The sequence below is a fragment of the Drosophila bipectinata genome, chromosome XR (assembly GCF_030179905.1).
Source record: "Drosophila bipectinata strain 14024-0381.07 chromosome XR, DbipHiC1v2, whole genome shotgun sequence".
Classification (NCBI taxonomy): Eukaryota; Metazoa; Arthropoda; class Insecta; order Diptera; family Drosophilidae; genus Drosophila; species Drosophila bipectinata.
This window is the reverse complement of record NC_091735.1, coordinates 2,948,578-2,969,346: the sequence shown is the minus strand read 5'-3', so window position 1 is coordinate 2,969,346 and position 20,769 is coordinate 2,948,578. Positions and strand designations below refer to the sequence as shown.

Below are 20,769 nucleotides of genomic sequence, written 5' to 3'. Positions count from 1 at the left end.
ACATATAAAATATATATAAAATATATTATTTTTGTTTAATTTTGAACTGATTTTTGGTAATCAGCGCCACACAGACGCATAAGCTGAGCTAAACGAAACATACAAAAAACTATATATGGATACATTCGTTTTTTCGCTTACTTAAGGCGCATAAGATTTTTCCAAATTCAAATACGTTAACGAGCTGTTCATCGGAAACATGGGAGTTTATTCATTGCATAGCTTCGTACAGTAAACAAAAGTGAGCGAAAAATTTTACTTGGTCATCGATTACGCCGTTAAACGTGGTTATGCCCAAACTAGGAAATTATACTTAAGTTTTGTTTTTTAAGTGAAACTTCTTATGGGAGGGTTTTCAAATATCGATCGGCAACCTTTTTGGTGACGCTCGCTCTAACGTAGTAATTAAGAGTGAGAGGCCTCCGGGAATCGAGTGAGAGTGAGACCGACTACCTTACGTCTCGTCTATCGGGCGAGAGTGAGAACCCTTCGTGTATGGTGCGAGAATGAGACGGAAGACTTTGTCTTTCATGTCATTCTCTGCGTTCAGGCAACGTCGCGATCGCGGAAAACAGCTGTTGGTTTCTAACACAGTGATCATAAGCAACGTATTTTGTTTTTTTGCGTGTCTTTATTACTTAAATCGAGAGTTTTGTGCAAATATTCCGAAGTCGGGTGCAGAAAGGATAAACATGGCGGGAGAAAAAAAGGGCGAGTGAAGGAATGGATCAGAATAGAAAACGGAAAAAAGTAGAACTGAAATTGAACGAGATAGCAGGGAACAAAGGTAAACACGTGCTAACCTCTTACTTGACAGTGTAGACGATAGTGTAAATAATTCAGACTTTAATAAGTTTAAAACTGCACATAAGAACTTTCACCGTGATTTTATAAATAATCCATTCGGTTTTACGTGTTATGTATGTGATAGATCATGGTTCAAAAATGACATTAGGATCTTTCATTAAAAATGACAGGATCTTTCATTAAAAATGAAAAAGATGATTCCAAGCCATTAATTCAGTTCTTTCAACAGAAATTTTCATTGGAAATGAAAAAATTCACCATGGTACCACGATCGATGCAGTTTTGTCACGTTACATCGCAAATTTGTGTTTTTCAAGAAGTGTTTGACACGTGATTAAAATGATTCCTCTCCCTCTAACAGAAAATTAAATAATCCTTGCCGATCCAATCATTCAGTTTCACTTCTATCGCGTGTCTTCATGACACACCATTCTTTTTTTATTAATAAAGCACATAGCTCATAAACTCTCGTCGGGAAAGAGCCGGTAACTTTTGATTAAAAAATTGTGATTATCGTGAATCTTTTGACTACAACGACGGACAATAAGGAAATAATGTCAAAATAATTAAATAAATTACCTACTAATACAATGCACATTAATTCATGTAAAATTATAGTGTTGTGTTTATATTCTTATATAAACGTTCTTCAACTGAAATAAGAAAGCAGTGGTGTCGATGTCGCAAACGCTTGGGGCTAAAATTCTCCAAGTCCAACCCTTTGATACGAGACCCCAAGATACGACTGAGGTAGGACTACCCCATGATAGTCGTAGTAGTAAGATTCACTACATATTTGAAATAATTTTTTTATTTTTTTTATTGAATTATATTTGTAAAATTGTGTGCGAATTCCATCTCGTTCAAATTGTTTTCTTATTTGTAAAAATACAATTTTATTAAAGGATGTTTATTATGTATATGTATGTAAGCTTACTAAGGAAATATGCTAAATTACATTTCAAAAATATTAGTTTTTTTGAATTTTCCGTGAAACAATGTTTATTTAGAATTTATCTTAATTTTTTGTTTGAATGATATAACCTAAATGATTTTTTTTATATTTGTTTAAATTTTAGATTCAATAAACACATATATTACTTCGTATACATCCTGTATATGCTAAAAATCGCTAAAAATTTCTATTAAGAGCCCATAATTTTTCTTTGACTTTCAAAGAAAATGTTTATATAGTTTTTCGTATCTCGAAATGCGACAACTATACTTCAATTTTTTTTTCTTTAAGCAATACATAAAATTTTTAAATTGGTAAGCATATTCGGTTGAATATTTTAATAAACACATATATAAACATAAAACAAAGAAATATAAAACCTAATTTACAAATAAAATGAAACGTTTTTTATTTAATTTTGAAGACAACGCAGTTTATTTTTTTTATTATTTTTAAAAAGTTTTGCATTTTGGGGTACGAAAACTAAACACTTGTGCGAGAATCGTCATTTTTTACATGTTTTAATGAATGAAAGTTTTTTTTTCTTATCAGAGAAGGTACACATAATTATTAAAATCGTATACGATATTAAGAGCAGCGGACTTTCTGCATCAATTTACGTTGCCTTAAGTTTAAATTTGCAGTATTACAAAAAAAAAACATGGGAAACTATTCTCAAGGACTTAAATCCTGATGAAGATTCGGATCGTACCCACCCATAGTGTTGTCATACGATTGCTGCTGGTCATAGCCTCCAGAACCTATTGGGTATCCCATTGAATCCTGGGGTGGGGCAGGAGACATCATGGGAGTTGTTGTACCACTTGGCGGTCCAGCCATGGAATAAGGTGAAGCACCTGCAGCCTTTTTTGCTGCATATAAATTGGCTTCCTCCTGTGCCTTACCAATATTTTTTTTATATCGAATGCGCTTATTCCCAAACCAATTTGACACTTGTGATACCTAAAAAAAGCCTTTTTTAGGTAAAAGAAGAAATTAATAAATGTATGAACTTACTGTTATGCCACATTTACGCGCAAGTTCTTCCTTGGCCTCTTCTGAAGGGTATGGGTTACTCAAGTGGCTATAAAAATATTCATTGAGAATTTCGGATGCCTGTTTACTAAAATTGCGACGCTTGCGTCGAGCGTCTAAAAAACGTGAACGTAAGATCATGACAGCCTCACAAGTAGATTGTTTCAGTTGCATTTGAATAGAACTAAATTTCTTGTGTATAATTTGAACCATTCGTTCTATTTCTTTTGGAGTAATAGGTCTGTAAATATAAAATAAAAATGTACTTCAGAATATTTAAAAAAAAATTACTTCCTTGTATTTATGGTGTAGATTAGAGGACTGCAGGAACAAATTCTTATTGCCTCAGCAATAGAATACATCCGAATGGAAAAGAATGAATGAGTGCAAGAGACACAATGAATTGAGTGAGAGGGAGTGAGAGAGTAAGAAAGCATTCTAACGCATGGGCATTCTCTTGCTTTGATACCGAGTGAGCTGGGTGGGAAGTAAGAAGAGTGCTTTTGAAATGAGAAATGCAGTCGAATGTCTCGAATGGTTTTTAACACACTCTATACACTCATTTATTTTCTTCTGTTGAGCAAAACGCGTCTTTTAATACTCTTTTATAATGAGGGAGTTGACCGAAAGTTAAATTATAATCGAAGTGTTTTTTTAGCGAATGTATGAATAATTATTTTATACTTTTGGTTTTTAACTGTTATTATTATTTTCTTAGTGCTTCCACTTTTGAATTACTTTATTATCAGCGTCTAAAAATACAGGCAAATATGCATAGTTATCGTACATCGTACATTCTATAATGCATTCTAAACAATTCGAATTCAATATGTAACTAATATTCAATATAATTCAATATTGTATCATGATTGCAACATTGAAGAGCAAACAAGAGAGGACGGCTATAGTCGAGTCTCCCGCCTATATTATACTCGATACTCATCTCTGTCACCCACAATTTAACTAACCTTTATAGTTTAAAGTTTAAACTATAAACTTAAACGTTATAGATTCTCAGCAAAAAATTTTTGTTGCATACTTTTTCGCTTAGGAAAAACAACAACATACTTACGACCATACTACGGATTCAGTATGGAAACAGGCTAAAAGGTCTATAACTTCACTAAAAATTATCCGATTTGGCTGGTTTTTAATTTGTGGGTGTAGATTAGCCGTTAAAACAGTTTGGCAAAAAAAATTTTTCAAAATGTCTTCGGGACATCTCTGCCCCAATAAAGTATATACACTGCCGCTCGTGAATGTGGTCTAAGCTATCGCAAAGTTGCAAAAAAATTGGACAAAGACAAAATGTTGTAATTTTTTTAGAAACAAATCAGAATATGGCAAAAACATGAAAGTAGGGTTGTTGGTTTTTGAAAAAATATCGTATTGATGATATTTGCTGTGAAAAAAATATCAATCGATAATATTAAGAAATATCACCAAAAAAAATCGATATATCGAGTATTTTCGATATTTTTTATGGTCAGCTAAAATTGAAAAAAGGTCGTTTGTAAATTTAAAAAAAGGTTTTAATATGTGTTTTCATCCGCCATGAACTGCAAATAAGAGCTATTTTTTATTTAAAAAGTGAATTGAAAAACAACAAATATTTATACCCACTCTCAAGCAACTTTTATTTACGTTCTTTGAAATAAAAAATAACAAAATTATTAAGGACATAGTATTCAAATGTATTTATAAAAAAACATAATATAAAAAAAAAAGTTTTAAAAAACTTAATTAATTCATGAAATATGTACTAAATAATGCTAATTACTTAATTCTCGTATTTAATGCTCCTAATTACTCTAAATTACAAAACAAATCTTTCTTCAATGATTTTAAAAAAACCTTTTCGGTTATATGCTGGTATGTCATTCGACTACGGGAGTCACAGACAACACATTTAATGGCAGAAGCCAACCGTTCAGATGGAACCGAACTTCCAGGCGTGATAAGATAACTTAATGCCAATTTCTGGCTTAAGAGTGACCAAACATATGGTAAAATATCGGAAATACCAACTCAAAAATATTATTATCGACTATTTTCGCCCTAAAAATATTCCGATAATAATATTTTTTTTAAGAGAAAATATATCGATATATTGATATTTTGATATATTTCCGACATCCCTACATGAAAGGCGGTGTCAAATACGCCACCTCTGCGGCAGAAAGGAGGCATATTGTGCGACCTTCGTACAATTCACATCTCTCAGCATCCAAAGTTAAACAAATTTGAGGTGTTAAAGCAGGTGTGTCAACAGTTAAAAGAGTAATTTTCTCGGCTGATCATCAAAAACGAATGAACTTAAAAAAAAAACCTTTTAATGATGCAGGTAAAGCTAAAGAGCAGTCGTGCTCTTTGCGCGCAAGCACATGAGCTGGACGAGCTAATGGCAGAAAGTGCTTTTTTTTTCGACGGAAAAAAAATTAATTTGGATGGCCCCGATGGATACTATTATTACTATCACGATCTTCGAAAGGAAGAGCATTTCCTGAGCCATCGCCATAGCTATGAAGGAGGCTTAATGGTTTGGGGGTCGGTCTTTGGCACTTGCGACCTGCAATTTGTTACTTTCAAAATGAACGCAGAAACCTACAAATATATAATACAGACAGCGTTTCCTTATTACTCCAACATTTTTTCATTATTAAATGGACTTCATACAGCTAGGGTGGTAAAAAAATGGATGAAGGCTCAAAATGTGGACTTGTTCGAATGGCCCCCATATTGACCTGACCTTAATATAATGGAAAACAATTGGGGTCGCTATCGCGCATGGTATATAAAGGTTGAACCTATTCAGATGAACAAAAAAAAATCATTGATTCTGTTAAGCTTTCAGAAGAAAAAATCAATAAGGAATAAAAACAAAATATTTTTGAAAAAAACTTCTATACATTTTAATTTTAATATGATTTAAGAAAAAAAAAATTATGTAAATGGAAACACTGCTTTAGGAATTATAGATAAATTTCTACCAATGAGATTATGAACCTATTCAGTCGAGCGGCAGTGTATATTTTTGATTAGGATCACCTCCTAAGTTCATTTGAGCATGTCCGTCTGTCTGTTTGTCTGTTTCTTCGCAAAATAGTCTTTCAGTTTTAAAGCTATCGACTTTAAACTTGCACACACTCTTCTTTCCTTTGCACGCAGTATATATGTAAGTCGGAACGGCCGGGATGGACCGACTATATCCTATAGCTGCCATATAACTGGTTGATCGGAAATGCGATAACTTTGGTGTTTTAGAGTAAGAGTAAGAGATTTTGTCGTATTTTGCATGAATGCTACTTTTGGCAAAATAATACGACTTACAAAATTTCACAAGGGTCGGCCGACTACATCTTATAGCTGCCATATAACTGATCGATCGGAAATGGTATTTGGTAAAAATACGGCTCCGCCCGAAGTTAGCTTTTCTTGTTTTTAGATATTGATTTACAATTCACTCACCTTGTGCGACTTTGTTCTCGTAAAAGGTTCATAACGTGAGTTGTAAATTCGTTACAGGCCTGCTCGTACTTTTCCAACTCCTGATGATAAATCTGACGTATTTGAGCTAGTTTTGCGCGGTAGTCCGAATGCTCTATAGCATTATCAGCTCCATCAATAGAAAGCGATCCGCCTTGGCTAGCCGCAGCTGCTGATGCGGCTGCCGCTCCCCCACCGCCTTTTTCAGGGCCCGCAACACCCTCGGCAATCAGCATATTATCCAATCTCATAAGCTGCGGATCTGGGGGCTCCTCCTCCTGGGTATTTCTAATAGAAAGAACTGTAATGAGCAATGTGAAAAAATAAATATTAGTAAATTCTTTACTTTTTTATCCTTTTTTTATGTTTTGAATGACTTTTTATCATAGCTAGCAAATAACTGTTAACCTCTTTTTTCCTTATGTTCACTTTTTAAGAACAACTAAAATCTCAGACTAGTCTCTCAGTTTTAATGCTTTCGACTTGAAATTTTTCCCACACCCTTCTTTCCTTTGCACGCAGTATATAAGTCGGAACGACCGGGATCGGCCGACAATATCCTATAGCTGCCATATAACTGATTCATCGGAAATGGTATAACTTTGGTGTTTTTAGAGTTAGAGAGTTGAAATCAATGTTAAATCACAACGCTTAGATTTACAAACACCGTGCTTTTTTCACATGGGAAAACCACACAGATAAATAAACAGCTGTGCGACCGGAAAATATGGGACAATGGAATTTTCCATTTTGGGCTAAAAATTCATATAAAACAATCTAATTTACTTTAATATCAACAAATAACTTGAGTTTCGTTTAAGATTCAGATGGAATTACACTTTCCAGAACATTGCCCCTGAGGATTCATATCAGAGACCTGCAAAAATCACTATTTTCTTGATTTAATCATACGCGAACTTTTTCATTCAACTCAACTTACTAAACAAAACCCAGTGATGAGAAAAATTCAACTCATTTTGCCGTACACCGTACACTCATTCCGATCATCTTGAACCTTCGGTTTAATGATTAATGACTTATAACCAATGCGCCTCGATTTTAATCGGAAATGACCCAACTTTCGTGTTTTTGAAGGCAGAAAGTTGGAACTTTGTACAGATTCTATTTTTGTTGGTCAGTTGATCCGAGCTACCAAATTTCATAACGATCGGCCGACAGAAGAGCTAACATCAGGCGGAGCCGAAGTGGATATACCCCTTGCTGTTAAAACCAGATAAATATCGCAATCATCGGATATAGTTAACCGATCCTTATAAGAATATGATAATATAACCCAATTTATCTAAAAAAAAGTCCCAAACTTCTTTCTCAAACATACCAAAGTTGGTATTCCTACCAAAAACCATTTCCGATCGTTCAGTTATATGGCAGCTATAAGATATAGTCGGCCGATCCTTATAAAATTTGGTAGGTCGGATTATCAGACCAAAAATATAATCTCTACTAAGTTCCAGATTTCTATCTTCAAAAAACACGAAAAATAGCTCTCATGTAAAATTTGAACTCCCTAATTTAAAAAACACCAAAGTTATACCATTTCCGATCAATCGATTATATGGCAGCTATAGGATATAGTCGGCCGATCCCGGTCGATCCGAGTTATATACTGCGTGCAAAGGAAAGAAGGGTGTGTGCAAAGTTTTAAATCGATAGCTTTAACACTGAGAGACTAGTTCGCGTAGAAACAGACAGACAGACGGACATGCTCATATCAACTCAGGAGGTGATCCTGATCAAGAATATATATACTTTATAGGGTCGGAGATGTCTCCTTCACTGCGTTGCACACTTTTGGACAAAATTATAATACCCTCTGCAAGGGTATAAAAAAGCAATAAGGATAACACATACCAGTCTTCTCTTTTATTTCACACAAGACGGAGAATAGTGCCGGCTTCATTCGATGACAATTAAGCGTATGTTTTCTTGCTTGCGCCTCATCCAGCGACTGCTCTGATATACTCATGATTTGTTGTAATATTTCTCCAATATCCTTTTGTTTACGGACCTCATTCTCACTCCCTGTATTTTGTCCATCATCTTGACCTGTTAGCCCATAGCCTTGGGGAGCCATCATTCCTCCAGAGTGGGCTAACATGCGATTGGGATCTTCCATACTTGGAGTAAGATGCTATTATCCCAATACCAGACGAATGGTATTAAAAAATACTGAAATAGTCAAAAATAATTATTTAGAAATATAAGGACATTTTTTTTAACATTTTCGATGCCCTATCATTCCAAATGCTTATTTATATCTACACAAAAAAATTTAAATTAAGCTAAATCTGAAAATTTGTTGTATTTTTGTACTTTTCACATGTCTACTTACTAGAGTACTAAACTGAGCGAACCACCTAATTATAAGTATTCAAAAACCCTATATAACAAATGCTAAACAACCCAGCTTACTTTTGACTACTTGGTACTTATATTACGGTACCTATTGTAAACGAACGCCGTAGCACCCAAATTAAATAAACACAGAAGCGGCAGAAAGACAATCTAACGGTTGATAATATTTTATCACATTTTGTATAGTTATTCTGTAAATGGTGATGGAAAACTACTTATTCACATTTTAAATAATAAGACTTGTAATATAAATAGAATTTAGTTTCGTTTTGTTTACTCCTCTTTCGCAATGCTCAAGCTGAAAGCACTGCAGCAAGTTAAGAGAAGTACCCGTACAAGTGAAGGAAAATCAAATATACATAATTAAAAAAAAAAAAATTTGCAAACAACGACCTTTTTGCACACCCTCGTTTCTCTCGTTCCTTTGTTGTTGTCCTTCTTTTTTATATGGGTAAAGCACATGTATATTAGAGGTCTGCAGGAATACATTCTTATTGCCTCAGCCATTGAATTCATCCGAATGGAATAGAATGAATGAGTGCAAGAGACACAACGAATTGAGTGAGAGGGAGTGAGAGAGCATTCTAACTTGCTTTGAAACTAAACTAAGAGCATTATCTTGCTTTGAAACCAAGTGAGTTGGGATGGGAAGTGAAAAGAGTGCTTTTGGAATCAGGAATGCAGCCGAATTGGTTTTTAACACACTCTATGCATTCATTTATTTTCTTTTGTTGAGCAAAACGCTTCTTTAATACTAATAATTCTTTAATGAGGAAATTGACCGAAAGGTGAATTATGATGAAAGGGTTTTTTTACTTATGGTTTTTAACTGTTATTATTATTTTCTTAGTGTTTTTTTTTAGTTTTTTTTAAGTTTTTCCAAATTAAATTATTTTACAACATTTTTTTAGCGGCAAAAATGTGCTGGAAATTTATTTATTAATAAATATTGAAAATATTGTATATAATATGTATATAAATACAATCACTTACTTCCACTTTTGAATTATTTTATTATCAGCGTCTTAAAATACAGGCAAATATGCATAGTTGTATTGTACATTCTAGAATGTATTCGAAACAATTCGTATGCGAACTGTAACTCTAACTCATTTAATTCGGTTTTCAACCCCCGAATGTTGTGCGAGTGAGACCTACACAGTCGCACTCACTCATTCATAAATTTTCGTCTCAGCATTCTATCTCACTCAATTCATTTTCAAGGTTGTGCATTTGAATGTCGTTTTTTAGCTATTCATGCAGACCTCTAATGTATATGCGGATCAGCTTAGGCGAAGGCCAATTAGAAGCACAATTATGGATCTTCCCCTGTTCTCCTCCTTCACTACCTCAATCACGAAAATCGTAATGTATTTTGTTGTTGCATGCCGAAAACTTTTTACTGCAAGAAATAAAATCTTGTTTTAGTTTCTGGCAGAATGATTGATTTGAAGCGACGAATTTCTTTGCAGAACCTTTTTTAGTAGGAAGCAATATATTGTTTGCCATAAAATAATAGGGTGGTTTAAAAAGCTGGCCTTTTATTAATTGCTAAATATTTAAAATTTATTTTTTGATTCAATTTTTTTTTTTTTCACCCCATTGTGAATGGTACTAAAGTTTTTGTAGGTACTAATGGTACTAAAGTTTTTGTAACGACATTAAACAAAAAAAAAACAAGCAACAATGGTTGTTTCTTTCTTGCATTGATTTTGCAGCTTGCTCAGCCGTAAGCTAATTTCGGGAACCCCGGATTTTAAAAAATTGCTTTAAAAAATATGTTTCAAAATATATAACATGGAATATATTATGTACAATACAGAATGATGAATTTTGTATAATACAAATTTTAAAAAAGCTCCAATCTTCTGACTTAAAAGCTCCAAAGTTCCCACCAACTAGTTATATGGCATCTATAGGAAGTATTCAACCGATCCCGGCCAGTCCGCATTGTATACTGCGTCCCTGCGACCGTAAAAGTGTCGTGCTGTGCATATGTCAAACTGCAATGGCTAAGGCATTGAGGACCGAAATTTCTAGTCCTTCCATTAGGAATGTTCAAATTTAAGCGTGTTAGTAAATACTGGCTATCTACATCCCCATTAATTAGATTATTACTGTGGGCAAAAAGTAAAGTGAATTTTCAATTTAAAATTCACGGGCTTAAAATGACGAACAAGTTATTTTTTTTATGTTGGCGTCACTGTTAATGTCAATACCAGTATCAGTTCTATATTTACGCTTGAGTTTGTCCGACTTATTTGAGCTGAAAAGTGCTACAAATTTTGTTTGCGGAATGAATTTTCGGGTGCGGAAACGTTGGTGATTCTACCATGTCCCTGAAAAATGTTTATAAGAGATACAAAGACATCAAAGAAGGTCGGCAACTTGTTGATGACCGGAGCGCTCCGGTCGACCATCGACGTCAACAGATGACCAACACGTCAATGAAGTGAAGGAATTAGTGCTCAAAAATCGTCGGTTGACTGTTAGAGACCTTACTGATATGATCGAAATATCAGAAGATCGTGTGAAAACCATTTTCGAAGACAATTTGTGACTACGAAAAGTCGAATCTCGTTTGGTACCGAAATGAAAACCATTTTTCAAAAGACCACTCCGGGGAACGCGTTTCGAGTCGATTGAGGAGGCGCCAAGGGCGCTCATGGCTATACCGGAAAAGGACTATTTGTATTTCATTGGGAGGGGATCAATTATTCTTCTCTTTTCGTTTTACAAACAAATTCACCTTACTTTTTGCCCACAGTAGTATGTAGAAAAACTACACCGAACATTGTCCTACGATTTGTTAAGCTGGTTGGTAAGCTGGTAAGCTACGATTGTTAAGTTAATTTATTAGTAGAGTCTGCTACTGTAAGACTGAAGTTGAGGATTTGACATACGCTTGCATTTTGATCTATTAAGTATTAAATAATTTGCTAAAAATTTGTCATTTTGGAAAGTTTTTAAAATCAGACTGAAGACTGCATTGGGCAGAGATGGATTTGTACTGAAGACAAAGCTTTACATCATCTGCATACATAAGAACTAGAGAGTTAGTTAAAGCAGGGTGCAAGTCATTAATAAAAAGAGTAAATAATAACAGGCCAAGATGACTTTCTTAAGGACGCCAGATGTATCACGGACCAAACGGAAATGTATGCTTTTGAATAAGACTCTTTGTGTTCTTGCATCTAAGTAGCCGGATATCCACGTTAGTAGGTCTGTAGAAAATCCCAGCATATTCAGTTTAGAGTGAGTGATTAACTGAATCAAATGCTTTGCTGAAGTTTGTGTAAATTACATCGGTTTAATATCCCTTACAAAAGCCATCTATGACAAAGGATGTCAACTCCAGTAAATTAGTGGCGGTGGAGCGACGCTTAATGAAGCCATGCTGACATGGAGACATGATCGAAGAGCAAAGATGTTGCAAACGAGGAGTAATTAATTTTTCAAATAACTTTGGAAGTGGCGACAATTAAGAGATTCCTTTTTAGTTGGCAGCATCGGACTTTTTCCCCTTTTTATGTAAGGAATTTATAAATGATTCTTTCCACTTAACCGGGAAAATCGAGGTTTCCAGAGATAAGTTGAAAATTCTAAGAGGTTTGAGGCCTGGCGAATAAATAGTTTTGACCCTTAGAAGATCAGATAATAAGGTAATCTCGGAGAAAAACGGACAGAAAGTAAGATTTGCTGATTGAATGTTGTATGCGTAAAGGGGCCCATCCACAGGCGAGCATATTCGTCAACATACATAGCTCGCCTACTTGAATTTCATTTTCCCCACTAACTAGAGCCAACATTCGTGCGAACATCATTTTTTGATAAATTTTCAAACTATCAACATGTCAACGGACAACGATAGCGGCACTCTAATTGCACTTATGGCAATAGGTATTTGCTTAGAAAAAAAGACAAAAAAAAAGGAAGCACAGTATGTGGATGAAGGAATGGTACGCAAAGCGGCTAAAATTCACACATACGAAGCTTTTAAAGGAGTTGCATGAAACGTCTCCTATGGATTTAAAAAACTTTCTTCGAATGGACAGTTCTACATATTTCTACAAGAACTGTTAAATTTAGTAGAGCCTGAAATACGAAAACAGGACACACAAATGCGTGAGGCATGCATTATTACGCAAATGCTTGTTTTTATGTTTTGTTTTTTATGCAAATGTTTTTTAGGCAATAAATAAAATCTTGCAGGAATGTTTTGTTAATTTTGCTCTACCAAAACGTTTTTCAAACTGACGTTCGTGCCAACATTGCCATCCATTGGCGAGCATGTTGTTGCCAACGTTGTCAAAATAGAACGATTTCAATTTTATTCGAACATTTTGACGAACACAAAATTTGACAACGAACACTACCATCCACAGGAAAAATTTCGTCGAGCACAACATGTTCGCCCAACATGCTCGCCTGTGGATGGGCCCTTTAAGGCTGATCTGACATTTTAGGCGGAGAATAAGGTGATTGAAGAAATTTTGCGAATAGATCGGCCTGATCAGAGGTCGTAGATGAATTTTCAAACGTAAGCAGAAGTAGAAAAGATACGAGTTTATGCTAAGTGTTTGCAAAGTTATAAAACTGCTTTGGATCCTGAGTAAATTTTATCCGGCAGCGGCGAATATAACGGTAAAATTTGATTGAGCTAGTAGATATCTTGAAAAATCTATACTAAAGAAGGTTTTTTTTTATGTTTAAGTAAGAGCCTATTTTTAGTATTTTTCAGGTTAGTAAGGCGCCTTGCAAACCAAGAAGGATTTGTTGAAGCGGACGGATATTTCCATGGCACACATGAGTCAAAAAATTTATTTAAAGTTCGGAAAAATTTTTCTAAGGTGACATTTGGATCGGTGCATGCCAGAATATCGGACCAATCATATGTAACGATAAGGCTATTAAGTTTGTGAATATCAGCTTTACGGAAACAGCGAATCTTATTTGCCACACATGGAATCTTTTGATCCTTTTGAGACCTCCAGCGTGGGGTGATATGGATCCTCTGGGGTTGAAAGGGGGAAAGCTGTGGAGAGAATAGTACCATCAGGATCAGATAAAAAACATAAGTCTAAAAGCCGACCTAACGAACAATAAATACACAATAACAATATAAACCAGACCTACGGGAAATGGCATCCGAAACTGCGGCAGTGAATACGGCACACTTGGCGTGTACGACGTTTCACATAGCCAGCAATTAATGGTAGGCTGAGATAAGGAGATTGTCTTGTTTCAAGACTTCATTGAACAGACGAGTTTTAAGGGGTTATATACAGTTGTGATATATGAAAAAATCGATTTTTTTTATTGCATATTCTTTAAGTATATTCTATTGGGAATACTCTCACAAAAATTCATAACAATCGGAGCATTAAAACCGAAGCTGTAGCTATTTATAGCGCACTATCTGCATATAAAACTTGAACAAACTTGAAACTTTAAACGCGATTATCTCAGAATCTTTTTTTTGGGAAATTACCTTTGCGGTGGACACGATTACTAAAAAACTAATAATCCGATCAACACCAAATTTTGACCACTTATTTATTATAATATTAGCTAGTCCGTGAACGAGGGATTTTTAATTTTTTTGAAAACTCCTTTTTTAAAGCACAAAAAACGAAAATCTTATACCTTGAAAAAATACATTTTTTGTTAAAAACGTCGCCATTTTTTTTTTAGTCAAAATTTTTAAAAATCCCTCGTTCACGGAAAATACAATATACTAACTAAACTTTTTTGAATTTTGGATTTCGGATGAACCGTTTTCGAGAAATCATGTCCACCGCAAGACACCATGGAAAAAAGACGATCCGGGAATTCGGCTATAACCTTTTTGTTATGCAATCTTTTTTTATGAAAAAATTTAATTAAGTACCCAGAAACATGTACTAAACAACGTTGGTAAAACATTTTTCATAAATATTTTCTATGGTGTCAAAAAAAAATCGATAAAAATCCATATTTTTGCGCGGTACAACTGTATATAACCCCTTAATTCCTTTTCAAAAATTAAGAATGTAAAAACAATATATATATATAAAGTTAAAAAACACTATACCTTGAACCCCTGTGCTAAATAAGAGCTCAAGCGGGAGCTTTGGAGTAAAGAAAAATTTCAGAAATAGGCCTCTATTCAGAATAGGCGAACATGTTGTGCTATTTCAGAATAGGCCTCTAATTTCAGAAATAGGATAAGGCCTCTGTTGCACAAAAAGAGGAAGAAATTAAATTTAAAAAAATTATTTAAATATACCGCAGCACACGCAAAGCGATACGGTTTAAGTTAAAACTGAAGTTTCTCAAAAAATTCGATTCTCAAGCGGTTTACCAAAAAACACGGCCGTTCGCTTAAGATGAAGAGAGAGAAGTTTAAACATAAAGGAAATTGCTTACTTTATTATAGGAAATACATATTCTCATTTTCCATAGGAAGCGTGCATAGGATCGGAAATTCTGCCGCAACTCTGCCGGAACATTCACGGTGTGAGCATGGTCAAATTTTGTTTAGAAGTTCTCTCATTTGCTCTCATTTTGCTTTTCTTGACAATTAAAAAAAAAAAAAAACAACAAAGAAAAGCTAACTTCAGGCGGAGCCGAAGTTGATATACCCTTGAAGTTAAAACCGGATATATATCGTAAACATCGGATATAGTTGGCTGATTCTTATGAGAATTTCATAATACACTGCCGATTAACTACATAGGTACACATACATTTGCTTCCATTTTTATAATTTTTTCATTGTATATTGATCGTATGCATATTATTTTAAATACATCTAAACTTAAAATTTGTGTTAATCAGTATGTGCTAGTAATGAACCGTTTGCTAAGTACCAGTACTTTACATATTATGTTTTGCTATTGATTCCGCTAATTTATTTGCAATTTTTTGGTTCAACTGAAAGATTATTAGTTTGCGATTAAACTTGGAGGTGTGGCGACACATTTTTGATGGGACCTTTTAATTTCATATATTTTATTTAAAATAAATGAAAAAAGCGGAGAACAATTTTCGAGGTCTATCGTAAAAATGGTCTTGGCCATCGCAAAATCGCTTTTAATAATTTAACGAAGACAAAATGTTGTAACTTTTTAATAAGCAAATCGGAATACGGAAAAAACATGAAAGACGGAATCAGACACGCCATCTCTGTGGCAAAGTGGAGGCATATTGTGCGAGCTGCATCCAATTCGCATCTCGCAGCACCCAAAATTAAAAAGTTTGCGGTGTTAAAGCCAATGTGTCTACAGCTTTTGTCAACTAATCACCTACACCAATTAAAACTTAAAACAAGAAATGAAGTTAGCTAACTTCGGGTGGAGCCGATGGCGGATACCCTTGCAGTTCAAACCGGATATATATCGCAAAAATCTAATATAGTTGGCCGATCCTTATGATAATATCATAGTATAACCAATTTATAAAAAATAAAGCTCAAGCAAAGTATCAAGCTTCTATCTTCAAAAATACAAAAGTTGGTATTTTTACCAAAAACCATTTCCGATCGTTCAGTTATATGGCATCTATAGGATATAGTCGGCCGATCCCGGTCGTTCCGACATATATACTGCGTGCAAAGAATAGAAGGGTGTGTGCAAAGTTTCAAGTTGATAGCGTTTAAACTGAGAGACTTGTTTGCGTAGAAACAGACGGACGGACGGACAGACGGACATGCTCATATCAGGAGGTGATCCTGATCGAGAATATATATACTTTATAGGGTCGGAGATGTCTCCTTCACTGCGTTGCACACTTTTGGACAAAATTATAATACTCTCTGCAAAAAAGCCTCCGTTAAATGATGCACGTAAAGCTTCACGACTGATCTTTGCGCGCAAGCTCATGAGCTGGACGAGCAAATGGCAGAAAATCCGACGAAAACAAATTTAATTTGGACGGCCCCGATGGATACAATTATTACTAACACGATCTTCGAAAGGAAGAGCATTTCCTGAGCCGTCGCCATACCTGTGAAGGAGGCGTAATGGTTTGGGTGTCGGTATTAGTCATTGGCACTTGCGACATGCTATTTGTTACTTCCAAACTGAGCGCAGAAACCTGCAAATCTGTAATGCAGAAAGCGTTGCCTTATTATTCCAACATTTTTCACGTTATTAAATGGACTAACCAACGTATGGGGATTGCTATCGCGCTAGGTATATGAAGGAGGAAGGCAATTTGATAGCAAAACAACTTTAGTTGCGGCAATTAAAACGGCCTGGACAACAATTTTTCTGCAAATACTGCAAAATTTGTATAGCTCGCTTCCCGAATAGTGTATATGAAGTTATATTTAATAACGGCGAATTCACTCATTGTTAAACTTACAAAAATTAACTTAGAAATTTAATTTAGTATAAGCCAAGTGCCAAAAACTAGAAAATGTCTTAAGTTACTTATATAATTTGCATTTTTTTAAGTTGAACCTATTCAGATGAACGAAAAAGAATCATTGATTTTGTTAAGCTTTCAAAAGAAAAAATAAATATGAAATGTTTTTGAAAAAAACTTCTTCAGATTTTAATTTTAATATGAGTTAAAAATTAAAGAAAAAAAATTATGTAAATCGAAAAACTGGTTTAGGAATTATAGATAAATTTCTACCACTGATATAAACGTATTCAGTTGAGCGGCAGTGTATGTACATGGTGCTACATACATATGGTAAATGTATACATGTTTATGTATGTCAAATTTATAAGCCTATTGCTTCAAAATAATCAATTTATCATATTCATGGCAAATATTAAAATTAAAATTAATATGTATCAGTTCAGACTCATAGTTATTTTTTCATTCTGTATATTAATATACATACATATATATTTCTATTTTATTTATACATACATAACTGCATGCATAGATACATACATATGTACATATTGTCATTTTCATTGAAATGGTTGTTTGGACTTGTTTGTATGTAAGGTCCACACTAAGAGGTGTAAGTACTTTCGTATATAAATATGTATTTATTTTAAAGTGATTGTGTTTATATTTCTCCAGATAAAAATAAAATTTATCCCAGTATACATACATTAAATGTACATAACTTAACATACATATACTAAGAAAAAAATTATTTTTTCGTTGTCATTAATAAATTTTTATGTACTTACAAATTCTTTAAATAAATTTAATTTTAGAAATGGTTTGATTATTACCTACTTAGAACAGTTCAAGACGATTAAAATTTTGGTTCTGTATACTCTGGAAAATATTGATTTTTTGGTACTTTCAGTACTTACTGGTTATAAATCTTCAGGAATTCAAGGATTTCTCAAACATGCGCTTACTCAAATTTTCGTTCCCATTTGGATTTAACAATTGAATTAATACGCAATGGTACCTGCTAACGCATTATAACACAATAGAACCTGTAAAAATGGTATTTTAGGTATAAGCTCTCAAATGGTCGTGACTGTGCGTGCAAAAAAAAAAAAAAAAGAGAACTGCAAAAATCAATACTTTCTTGATTTAATCATATGCCAACTTTTTAATCAACTCAACTCACTGAACGAAACACAGTGATGAGTAAAAATCAACTCATTTTTCCGTACGCATCATTCCGATCATCTTGTGTCCTCGGTTCAAAATTGCTGAATCAATTCAACTCACTGAACAAAAAATAGTTTTGAGTGAAAATCAACTCATTTTGCCGTACGTATCATTCCGATCATCTTGTGTCCTCGGTTCAAAATTTCTCAATCAATTCAACTCACTGAACAAAAAACAGTGATGAGTGAAAATCAACTAATTTTTCCGTACGCATCATTCCGACCAAAAAAATGAGCAGGTGTATACGAAAGCATCAATGGGATCAACTTGAGTTGAGTGTGGATGAGTAAACGATTAGCGACAAGACGACACAATGTGAGCGTTACGACTGCATGTACAATAACAATTTCTATGCCAGCTTCTTGTAGTTTAGCTTGTAGTTTGTAGCTTGTTCTTTTTTTTGGTCAAATTCTTCGTTTTGCTTCATAATACATTTTAGTACTTCATAATTAGTTGCATTTTGTTACTTGATTGATATGGAGGGTATCATTGAAAAAATTCGCGCAAATGAATACCAATTGGCTGTCCGACATAAGGGTAGAAGTAATATTTGGAACATATTGACATAAATTGTTAAGGAGGATGGCGTTGTTCTGGATGGTTTTTTATATTGCCGATCTTGTCATGATCTTGTGAAATACTCACCGAAACAGACTTCAAATTTAAGCCGACACAAATGCTGCAAGTTGCTTAAAGAGTCAAAATTGTTAACTACAGCGAAACCAGAGGACAAAAAAGATGCTATTGACGCATGTGTGGAATGGGTGACACAGGACTGCCGACCCTTTTCATCAATTAATGGCAATGGATTTAGGAACATGGCAAAGTTTCTAGTCAATATTGGTGGAAGGTATAAGGAAGGAGTTGATCTTGATGACCTGCTGCCTGATGCAACGACGGTGTCTCGAGCTACGCAAAAGTTGGCGGATGAGAAAAAAAAATGATTAAATTTGAGATAGCCGAAGTTGCTAATAGTGGTGGAGCAACCGCCACAGTTGACTTGTGGACGGACAGTTACGTTCATCGCAACTTTCTTGGTGTTACCTTGCACTACCAAAAAGATTTTAAATTGGTAGATCTCATCTTAAGTGTTAAGTCAATGGACTTCGAACGTTCAACTAGCACAATTGTTTTAAACAAGTTTGCTGAATTCGGCATATATAATTTGGACCAAATGAAGTTCGTTACCGATCGAGGCACAAATATCGTCAAAGCTTTGCAGAATAATATTAGGTTAAACTGCAGCAGTCATTTGCTTGCCAACGTTTTGGAGAATTCGTTTAAGGAATCTAAAGAAGTTGCTGAATTAGTAGAAATGTGCAAAAAAAATTGTCAAATATTTTAAGAAAGCTTAGTTACAACATCATCTACAAACATCTGTAAAAAATCAATGCCCAACAAGATGGAATTCGAATTTAACAATGTTTAAGTCTATTGTGGACAATTGGTTCAACATTAATGAAATTCTAATAGAAAAACAAGAAAGTCAGCGATTGTTGCTTATAAACATATCAACGCTAAAACAATTGTTAGACTTATGTGGGGATTTCGAAATAATTTTTAAGAAAGTTCAATTCTGCAGTTCTCCATCCCTGTGTTTTGTGATACCTTCAATTGAAAAAATGAGGCATATCTGCGCGCCACAAGAGGAAGATGTACCGGCACTGGTAACATTAAAAGAAAAGATATGTAATAACGTTAATGAAATTTGGATTCCAAATATTTGTGTGTGGCATAAAGCTGCTTGTTTTTTGTTTCCACCTGCGTTACAAATGCAGCCTAACGATTAAGACGCAATACAAAAATTTTGCATTTCACAAATTAAGACCTTGAACGTTCCATCAACTAGTTCTGCTCAAATTAGCCCAAGCACACCAATCGGCGATTTCTCAGAATTTTCATTTGAAAGCTCAACTTTTTCAACAAGTACCCAAGCAGACAAGGACCAGAATGTTTCTTGTTTTTCCCCCAACCTAATTAAAAAGTCCACTCTGAATAGCTTTTACTGAAAAGAGGAACCGTCTTTGCCCAAAATCTGTCGACAGCATAATATTTTTAAACTCGTATTATAAAGCATTTGACCATTGATTCTGTTTTTCGATCCTTTAATATAATTTCTTAATACATTTAAAATCAAAATTAAAACATGAAAATAAACGCTTTGTTGTAAAATCGATTTCATTGTGTTGCATTTCACCTTCTTCTTCACACATTTCATCTGTGCAAAAAAAGTTCAGTTTGCGTGAATGAGTAAAATCATATTTCCATGAGTAAAATCATTCGAGTTGATTTTTGTGAGTTGAGTGCTAATCTTATGACACAAAAAATCGCTCGCACCTGAGTGGATTTAAAATCTATAACGAAAATGTGAGTGCATGCAAGTTTGATTGGCTGATCCGAACAGTGCGATTATTCGGCTGTTGAGCGCGTACGAATTTTTTTCATTCACCCGAATCCGTTCTCTGCTGTGCACCTGAAATACTAAAAATTTATTTATGTAATATTTTAATTAAGTTCATATATCTTTGCATAGG

General features: G+C 34.4%; 1 protein-coding gene across 4 annotated transcripts; it reads right to left on the bottom strand.

Moving 5' to 3' along the window:
* Nucleotides 1-1,675: 1,675 nt before the first annotated feature.
* Nucleotides 1,676-18,019, bottom strand: exd (PBX homeobox extradenticle). Of its 4 annotated transcripts, none has more exons than XM_017249672.3 (5): nucleotides 17,926-18,019; nucleotides 8,156-8,473; nucleotides 6,266-6,584; nucleotides 2,780-3,038; nucleotides 1,676-2,725 (listed from the first exon to the last, which is right to left on the bottom strand). In XM_017249672.3, the coding sequence occupies exons 2-5, from the start codon at nucleotides 8,418-8,420 to the stop codon at nucleotides 2,438-2,440; spliced, it is 1,131 nt and encodes a 376-aa protein (XP_017105161.1). In that variant the 5' UTR covers nucleotides 8,421-8,473; nucleotides 17,926-18,019; the 3' UTR covers nucleotides 1,676-2,437. The 4 variants fall into 4 exon arrangements, with proteins under 4 accessions (XP_017105161.1, XP_043067177.1, XP_017105146.1 ...); XM_043211242.2 differs by having other exon boundaries at nucleotides 17,842-17,971; XM_017249657.3 differs by having other exon boundaries at nucleotides 17,846-17,936.
* Between the last annotated feature and the right edge of the window lie 2,750 nt (nucleotides 18,020-20,769).